Source organism: Camelina sativa, chromosome 9 (assembly GCF_030686135.1).
Source record: "Camelina sativa cultivar CO46 ecotype springtype chromosome 9, ASM3068613v1".
In the NCBI taxonomy this organism is placed as follows: Eukaryota; Viridiplantae; Streptophyta; class Magnoliopsida; order Brassicales; family Brassicaceae; genus Camelina; species Camelina sativa.
Window position 1 is genome coordinate 36988672 of NC_141888.1, and position 10396 is coordinate 36999067.

The 10396-nt window shown below is 31.1% G+C and overlaps 1 protein-coding gene across 1 annotated transcript; it reads right to left on the reverse strand.

The window, feature by feature from the left end:
- Positions 1–5588: 5588 nt before the first annotated feature.
- Positions 5589–7031, reverse strand: LOC104713374 (peroxidase 13-like). Its single transcript, XM_010430475.3, has 4 exons — positions 6714–7031; positions 6419–6604; positions 6167–6332; positions 5589–6088 (listed from the first exon to the last, which is right to left on the reverse strand). Exons 1-4 carry the CDS (start codon positions 6969–6971, stop codon positions 5685–5687), a joined length of 1014 nt encoding a protein of 337 aa, XP_010428777.2. The 5' UTR covers positions 6972–7031; the 3' UTR covers positions 5589–5684.
- Positions 7032–10396: the final 3365 nt, after the last annotated feature.

The window sequence follows — 10396 nt, forward strand, 5'->3', positions numbered from 1 at the left end:
TTCTTAAGATCTAAAATCAATTGAAAACTCATGTAGATGTTTATATTGATATCATATTCAATTAGTGGAAAAAAGACCAACTAAATCTTATTAAAAACAATGTACAATAGAACCTCTATAAGTTAATAATCGGTAAATTAATAACCTCTATAAATTAATAAATTTTTCCGGACCCAAGTTGGGACTAGTGTAATTTTAGACATTATTCGATAATATAATAAGATAATATTTTTTTTGAAAATCCTTTGTAAATATATGGTCCCATCAATAATATAATTAATAATTATATAAATTATCTAAATATATGTATATATCTATACATTAATTTTTATTATAGTTCATTTTTAATATTTTTACTGTATAAAAATCTTTGAGTGCTATCGTCAAAGCATGATATTGTTATTTTCATTGTAATTGATTTTATAAAAATATTAGTTATTGCCATCAAATCTTATTTTTAATGTTTTTTTACCAAATTAAGAAAATCTCTCTATAAATTAATAATTATTAATTTATCGAAAAATTTAAATCTCTATAAATTAATAGAGTTTCTTGGTCCCAACATTATTAATTTATAGAGGTTTTATTGTATTTGAACATTAAGCAATTAAAAATACGCTGAAAGAAACAATTTGTGGAAAGTCTCATATCGAGAACATAAATTTGCATAACTATTGCATATCGTTTGCATAAAAATTGCATAATTTTTGACATGTCTAGCACAAAGCAACATAAGTTAGTACAAATCATCATTTTATTGATCAAACATCAAAATTGTATGCAACCATTAATTTTTCTGTCTAAACAACAACAAAATTATATTCAAGGACATTAAAATCACGTAAATGAGCAATAATTTTGTACTTAAGGAACTGTAAAAGGCTTATTGCATTTTGCAAATAGAAACTAGCAGAGCTAGCTTGATCAAGAGGTGAAAAAAATAATCTGGAGAAGCAAAAAGATTACATGAACCTCAACGAAGCAGTCATGGAATTGGAGTCGAAGTAAGATGGCGGCATTCTTGTGGTTCTTTGCCACCTCCTCTTGAACTACACGGCGGATCACGGCTTCGGCTGAAGGACAACATTTCTTGTAGAATTTTACTTCAAGTGTGTTAGCAAGCTCGAAAAGAAGGACGAGAATAACGAGAAGTTTCACCATTATTGAGTTTCAAGAAGACGAAAATATTCGGGTTTAAGAGTTATGGAAAGCAAGGAGAATGGTTTGGAGTGACGACTCCTTCTCTACTTATAAAGAGGGTGAGTGTGATCCATAATTATGCATACTATACGCATATACTTCGCGATTAGTTTATTTATTTTTATATTTACAATTTTATTTTCACTTGAAATTTTTCTATTTAATAATCAAACTTGTATGATGTCAATTCTTTCGCAAAAATACAAACGTGTTTTAAAATTGTGGAATCGCGTTTCACATGAAATAAATATTATTGTACAGTAGTTTTCACAATAACCGTTTTATCTTTTCTTTTTTTACTGATATATATCAATGTATAATGTATATGCATGTGAATATAGCCCTAGACACACAATCGTCGACTACTTTAACAAAACAAAACAAAAGAAAAATAATAGACAAATATGAAAATTGACAAGTTTCCTCTTTTCATAAGTATCATTTTGTATCTATTTCTTTTAACAACTCTCGTGACTTACAACAAAACAATATTTGTATATCCTGCTGAAAATAATAAATTCATGTGTATCCATTAGACAAGTTGTAAATACGTAAAGAAATCAAATTTGTGAGCTACGTAATTAGATCTTGAAAGAGAGTTTTATATGTTTCAAGAACAAAACGTATAATTTTACATGCCTGAAAGCAGATAATAGAAATTATTGTTTTATTTTTTAAAAAAATATATATTTTGTTTGAAGTAATATTTATTTTTAATTGTTATGTATTAGTCTATTTGAATACTAATTATTTCAAAATATTATAGTATTTTATTTTTGACGTATTATTACATTTTATATTATTTATTTGTTGTATTTGCATCATTATTTTATGAAATAAAATAGTAATTTTAATATTATAATTATATAAAATTATTATTTATGATCTATATAAATTTATTTTTACCAACCCGCCAATGTGGAAATTAAAACACACATTCTCATACATTGAGTAATATATCTTCGTTTTAAAAAAATTCAAATCACAACATATGCAGAAAAATATGCATTTTATTAATTATAAGTATTATATGAAAATTCTAAACAATTTGTTAATAAAATAAATTAAAGATGATAGGAGAATCATAATTTGAAATCTTAACAAAATCATCGAATTTAGTTATTAAAAATAATTGTATTGTATAGTTGGATATAAAATCTTAGTTTTTAAAATTATGATTGGTATATATATATTTTTTAAAAAAATAATTAGTAATTTCTTCCATAATTTATTAGTGAGAGAAAATATTTTTTTAGATTTTTTTAGATTTTTAATAATTGATCTGTGAGTTTTTTATTTTTAATTAATTATATTTATTTAAATTAGTTAATTAACCTTAATTAAATTTTTTTGTAATGGCAATTGAATGTAATTTTTTACACATTTTAAGGTTAGTTTCATAATTATACTTCTCAATTAATATAGTAGGATTTAGTTTTATCCCACTTAATCTCTTCTCTCAAGCACATTATATTTTCTCAAGCACATTATACAAAGCAGATGAAACTTCTTCAAGAAGACCAATCCTTTGGAAACGCTAAAACCGTCGACGAGACTAATAAGAATCCAGACGCCATTAGCGATCTTCTACTCAAAGCCGTAGTAGCGCACCTCTCGTCTCTCTCTGACTCTGAGTCTCACCACCATCGACTCTGCGGTGAGCGGAGATTTTCTTGTGGTTCCCGACTGGAAAAACTGACGCAGCAGTACCGGAGCGGAGCTGATTCCATCTTTTTCTCCGGCGAATTCGAGACTGGGTTGATCAACAGATTTGTGGCTGATACGCATGCCTCTCACTTCTTTTGTCATTGTGATGATGATGATGATTGTTGGGTTTCTAAGTCCAAGCCAACTCCCTTATTAATATGATATTGTCCGTTTTGGACCCAGGTGGCAAAGCCCGCACGAATTTTTTATTGGGCTCCTTCCCAAAAGGCCTCATACTAATTGAAGTTGGTCTTGGCTTATATATTAGAAACTTCTTTTCTAATCTTCAAATGTGGGACATTGTTTGTATCCCAACAAACCTCCCCTCAAACCATGTACCACGATCCTATGGCCTCCCCTTCAGCGAAACCCAGGTACTAAGGCTCTAGTACCCCTTTTATTCCTGAAGTATTCTTGAGGCACTCTTAATCATGTCATCTTTTTGAGAGAACCGTCCACACCGAATATAGAGCCCACACCCACTTCCCTAGGTCCACTTTTCGACCTAGGCTCTGATACCAATCTGTTAAGTTTTAACAGCGATAACCTCTCACGAACTCAAGACAAAACAGAAATAAGAAATAAGAACGCAAGGACACAAGGGATTGTTTACCCAGTTCGATATTCACCGATGTGATGAATCTACGTCTGGGGCTGGATTCAACCCAGCAATTCACTATAATGATTCAAGTATTTCTCTCAAGCTCAAAAACAGAATTTCAGAAAGATTACAAGATAGAGATGATAAGAGATACAATAGAAGGGAATGAGAAGGTGCAAGGGCGGATCTACATGTATACTAGGTGGGGCACGTGCCCCATACACATTTATAAAAACCGTTTAAGTAATGTACTAACAATATTAGTTTCTTAGTCCTTTTGGTAAGAGTGCCCCATACTACTTGATAGGACAAGGGTTTGAATCCAACAATACGCAGTTAAAACTATATTTTTCTGTTTTCCTATTGCTGAAATTTTTTCTGTGCCCCATATTAATTTCCTTCCTGGATCCGCCATTGAAAAGGTATATATATATAACAACACAAAAGGATAAATCCGAATCCTTCTGCAATTCCGATTTCTTCGAGATCAATATCTCTTCCTTCTTGGACTTCCAAACCGATGCCAAAGAATAATGAACCATCACTTAATATACACCTTTTCATTCCCCCACATAGCGACACGGTCGATGATACCAAAATCTTTTTCTAGCCTCACACGTGTCAATGTGAAATCACACGTACTAGGATCGAATTAAAAAAAAAAAAAAAGATTACAGACTCTCGTGGTACGGAACGGTACGGTTATGTGCATTCAAGTTTTCACGGATATACAAATTTCATCATAATCAAGATTCTATGATTTTCAGAGCTCATAAACTTTGGCAATTACAAAACAAAAGGTGAAATCTAGTTTTACAATTACTCTGAGCAAAGTCTTTAACAAAACGTAAAAAGTCTAGTTTTCCAAGAACAAAATTACATTTTATAATTTTATAGACAGACACAAAATACCGACGTTCCTTTTGTCGTTTAGTGGTTTTGTTTCATTTGGGCTTTAATGGGCTTTCTTTTCTTTCTTTTTATTAATTGGGTGGGTTTGAGTCCATTATTAATTTCAAGATGTTACAAAGTGAACAATGACGTCATTTATTAAAGAGAACTTTTATAATTCACCATATTTAAGTATTTAACATAACAGATTAGAATTTTTCTTAAACATGTCTATTTTTTGGTAATAAAAAATATTCTTAAACATATTTCTTTAGAAACAATACACTATGCATGTTTTTTTTATTTAACTAATTGGTACATTAGTTTATAGCATTACAGATACACCTGATCTTTCCACTGATACTCGTTTTCACCCAATAGCGCCTATTTTTACCATTGATCTTGCGAAATCATCTTTCAAAGTACTGTTGTTGACGAGGTTGTGTTGTCGTGGTACAATTTTGAGTCAGAAGCGATGACTCCTTGCCCGTTTTTTATGTTACAAAATATGTGGTCGTCGAATTGGAACTCTCGGATCTTGAAAGCCTACGTTACCGTCTCGGGGACATTTCGACCTAAGTACTTGAAAAGAGTCATGGCTAATTGTTGGATTTCCAGCGTCCAAACGAGGTGTGACAAAAAAGCATGTCGTTAACCGGAAGGTATGCGCACCTTGATCAAAAACAGATAACCAAATGTCCGGTGAGGAGAATTCCAATTGGAACAGTTATGTTCTTAAGATCTAAAATAAATTGAAAACTCATGTAGATGTTTATATTGATATCATATTTAATTAGTGGAAAAAGGACCCAAAATCTTATTAAAAAACAATGCATTTGAAAATTAAGCAATTAAAAATACGCTGAAAAAACAATTTGTGGAACTCTCATATCGAGAACATAAATTTGGATAACTTTTGCATATGCATATGGTTTGCATAAAAATTTCATAATTTTTGACATGTCTAGCACAAAGCAACATAAGTTAGTACAAATCATCATTTTATTGATCAAACTTCAAAATTGTATGCAACCATTAATTTTTATGTCTAAACAACAACAAAATTATATTCAAAGACATTAAAATCACGTAAATGAGCAATAATTTTGTACTTAAGGAAATGTAAAAGGCTTATTATTGCTTTTTCCATCATATCTTCAAATTATAGATTAATAGACGCAACAAATAATTGGTATAACTATTTTTTTAATAATTCAAATTTGTTTATTTTATTATTCCAACATACTCGGATTTTATACTTTAACTATACATGAGTTCTTCGAAACTAGTTTGTAGCATTGCATAAACGTCTAATCTCTCCTTGAACACCGATTTTCACTCCAATAGCACCCATCTTTACCATGGCTTTAATGAAATCCGCGGCAAAATTAGCTTTAACTGAACTTTGATTAGTTTCTAAGTACGAATCAATGATTGTCTTCATATTATTGTCTTGGTACAAGACAGAGTCCGATAAAATGACACCTCGACCATTTTTTATGTTTCGCAAGATTTGGTCATCAAACACAAACTGGCTGTCCCAATCCAAAGGAATCCTGACATTAACATCACCACCGTGGGGACATTTTGACCTCAAGATTTGAAAGAATTTTGGATCTATCGTAGTATCTTGAGCATCTAGACGTGGTATGACAAAGAAGCATGCTGTTGTACCGATAGTATGTGCACCTTAAACAAAAAATAAGATTCGAGTAAGCAAGAGATAGTTTTTTATTTGATCGAATTATTGAGACTATGATAACATACCAGCACTAAGAAGTACAAGATCTTGATCTGAAAGCCCTTTTTCTCTAAATTTTGATTTCAAGGAGTTTATGGAATCTTGAACATCTGGTAAGTTCGTAGCATGACCAACATTTGCTATCCTACCGTCTCTCCTACCGGTTGGAACCTCATAAAATGGTCCTTTGGCCTAATAAGATAACATTATTTAATATCAAAGCATATATAACCCAATATATTATACTGTATTCATTTTTTTCATAAAGAAATATAAACCTTAACGATAGCATCTCTAGCAGCAAGAGCAACGATGTCCGCGCAAGACACAACGCCCGGACAAAGACGTTCAAGCTCTGATTTGGCTTCGTCAATAACATCGAAACCAGCCACACCCGCATTACCTGCGGCAAACCTTTCGTCATCTTTCCCATCATGCTTGATTAGTATTGACCCATCACAACCCTACAACAGCATATAAACCACAGCAATTTATATATGTCATGATCACTAGTTAGTATATAAAATATGATTATTAATTAACTAGTTCTCTTTTTTTTTTTTAGTATCGGACCTCAACGAAGCAATCGTGGAACTGGAGACGGAGTAAGACAGCAGCCTTTCCGGGGTCCTTGGTCACCGCCTGCTGAACAACATCGCGTACGATTGATTCTGCTCTTGGACATGTTTCTGAATAGAATCCAAACTCTAGTTGTGCCTCCGAATAACCTAGTTGACCATAAAAAGAAAACGAAACTAGTAATAATGCAACAGTGATCATTTTCGGACCAAACAAAAGAATCGATATATCTTCTCGTATTCTACGGCACATTTTTTTTTATGATCGTTTAGGATAACTTGCAAAAAAAAATTATATTTGCTCCGTTTATATATGCATAGAGGAGAATCAGAGATTCAGTGTATAGGCTATACACATTGTTTTGACCTTATGTCATTTATTGCATATAGCTGTTACAGCGTAAAACCTTCAGAAAGGTGACAATCACTTTTATAAATTTTTGTGAAAAGGATTCTTTGTATCATAAAAAAAAACAATGCAAAAAAAAAGTAAACTATTCAATAAAGTAATTTTTTCCATTTTATATTTTAAAGCAACAGAGTTCTTGTTCCACCAGAAACCATAAATAAAGAATAATAAACCAATTTATTTTACTTTATTCCAACTTTGGCTCTCTTTTTTCTCTTAAACAAAACACGATAAGCTAATTAATAAAAAGATTATAAAGAGAAAAAAAAACTCAAAAACAGGGCTTCCTCAAAAGGTTCACGTCGTGGATAATTTATAGTAACGTGGCTAGTGTTAAAGTAAAGAACATTGCATGTGGCAACAGATAAAAGAGATATATATTGCAATCCATCGTAACGTCTTTTGTTTTCTCTGCAGAATGTCAAAGTGAGTATCAGAATAACTCAACCAAATGACAGCAAATGGCAACAAATTTAAAGAGTTACGTTCGATGAATGTGGAGGAATCTCTCTGAGGTGGAAGGTTTCAGCTAAACAAAAGTTTCAATTAGCTGATTGATGATATCTTAAAGAACAAGGTTAGCTCTTTGTCACGTGAGGTCCACGTGTAAATATGTTTGTTCGTATGCAAGGAGGTATCTCTACTCTAATCTCTTTATTTCTGTATCGTATGATCTTTCTTTAAGTTTATTAAAAAAAAGAGAGGAGTGATACAGAGAGCGGCACGACTAAGAGACTGTAAGGGAAAATGAGATTTGGCTAATGACTAATTTTGACGGGTTCTCTTCTAAATTCGTTAATATAGTTAGAAATTTTCAAAACTGTGAGTATACACATATTTGAGAAACGAAAATTAAAGACATATACATTCTATAGAAGTTTCTTAAAAACCTTTAAATTAATTGCATTGTGCTTTCAGTTTTTATTATATAGCACAAGTGTCTCAAGTCTCTGAACTGGTGGAGAATTTGGACAATTTACATTTTTTACGATATGGATATAATAATTACTCACCTTTGATATTTCACTGCAATTGCCTCATCATTTTATCAGTTAGCATTGAATTTGTCACCTTGGTTAATTAGACTTTTTAACACAATATTTGTAATTTATATTATTACTTGTAAGAAAACAAATGATGAACATAACTTTGAAATTTTGGGCTTAAGACCAAACTTGGGTGTAGGAACTCAAGAATTGGTCTATAGATCAATACAAGAAATGATTTTTCATGCAATTTTAAATTTAATTTGAAGTATTATGCTTAACTCAAGTGGGTCAATAAAACTTTGATGAGTTTTAGTTTAGAGATTCTTATACAAATCGCATTGCAACCACAAAAAACCTGATACCATGTACGTATCTAAATATCTATCATATACCTATTTATATACATTGACAAGACGAAATAATGTAACCATGCATGTCTGTAACGAAAAATACAGAACAAAGTTGAGGGAAAAGTGAGGCAATTAAAGAAAAAATAAGAAACGAACAAAATGATGAATTGATGGCACGCCAAAGAGAAGAGAGTTAGAAAGATGCAAAAACTTATGTTATGTCACTTTCCATTGATATTCACACTTCTCCAACCTCTCTCTCTCTCCAATGACTAGACCGGACACATTTTAGTTCTTGCCCCCTTTTCTCAGACCATTTTCTTACTCACTTTCCTTTTTTTTTTCCTTTTCTATAGTACATATTTTCATTTCTAATCACTTGTAGAGTGTTGTTCAAAAGAAAAGAAAGAAAAAAAAAAACACTTGTATAGTGTGTAATTTAGAATTTTGAAATGAAACCATCATTTTTCGCACTTGAATTTGATTTGATTTTCTAACCTACCCCATAATCCCACTTCTATTCATGTGTTCCTCTTTACTCGATCCCATGCGCTTCCTCTTAGTCTTCTTTCTCATCATCATATATATACCCTTCTTTTTACTATCTTTTTCCTCAGGTTTTTTTTTTTTGTTTGTTTAATATTTTTAAATATGATTTTATACATATTTATGAAGACCTCGTTAATGTTTATTCGACGGTGTTTTCATACGTTTATGTGTGTAATATAATATCACAATTTTATAGTGATAAAGACAACTTCACTCGAGAGAGTCGAGAAACAAACTTGCTTATTCTGACTTTCTGTTGTCAGATTCATGTGTGTACTTATATATGCAGACAATATAAGGTTACAAGAGGCTTTAAATAATGTCATTAATTACCCATTGGGAAAAATAATCATAACTATACCTTATTTTATATAATATCCTAGAGAGCTCTTGTCTAGACATTTTGGTTAGACAGTAGGATTAGTTAATATTTATCTTAGGTTAGATATATATAGGACGGAATCAAGAATCCCAACTTTTTTGTAGCCTTTCGTTGACAAAATAATTTGTTTCTTTTATAAGAAAAAGGTTACGTATGACTTAGTTCTTGCAATTGCCAAAAGGCTAAAGGCTAAAGGCTTCTAAGCTTGAAAGCAAAAGGCTAACACTGTACGTCTCCACCCATTGCGCTAATATATCATTGATCTTAGATTCTATGAGATCTCCTTCGCTTTCTATATGTGTATATACACAATTCATGTATATATCTATATGTGAATAAACTTAGAACAAGATAATCATTGTCCATATGTGGACCCTTTTCCTATAATCTAAATTGGCATGTATGTAGCTAGTGTTACTAGTACGATAATTTCATTACGTACGTCCCCTATAGTTGCTAATTAGAAGTTCCAAATAATTTATAATTTCAGATATGTTACCGTTATTTAAGTTAGATGAGTAAAAGTGAGTATACTTCATTATTAATAGTTTGATTTTGTATTTTGAACTACTGATATGTGTTTCCTTTTTTTTTTGGCCGCTGATATATACAGGAAAAATACTTAGGCTAGGGGTGAATCTCTCCATTCACCCCCTTTTCTTTTAGCCAATCAAAATCTTCCATCTAATATTTTATTTCAAAAATAAATTAAAATTAAATTAAAAAGCAAACCAAATTAAGGAAACAAATTCTGTATACTTTTAATTAAGGAAAGTTAAATATTGGCTTGGTTTAGATTTTTAAACTTAGAATAAAATTATGTCGGTTTGGGTTTACAAATGAAGTGGTTAGGGTTTAGATTTTACAATTAAAACGAAATTATATGTCGGTTTGGGTTTACAAATAAGGTGGTTAGGGTTTAGATTTTACAATTAGAACGAAATTATATGTCGGTTTGGGTTCACAAATGAAATAGTTAGGGTTTAGATTTTACAAGTA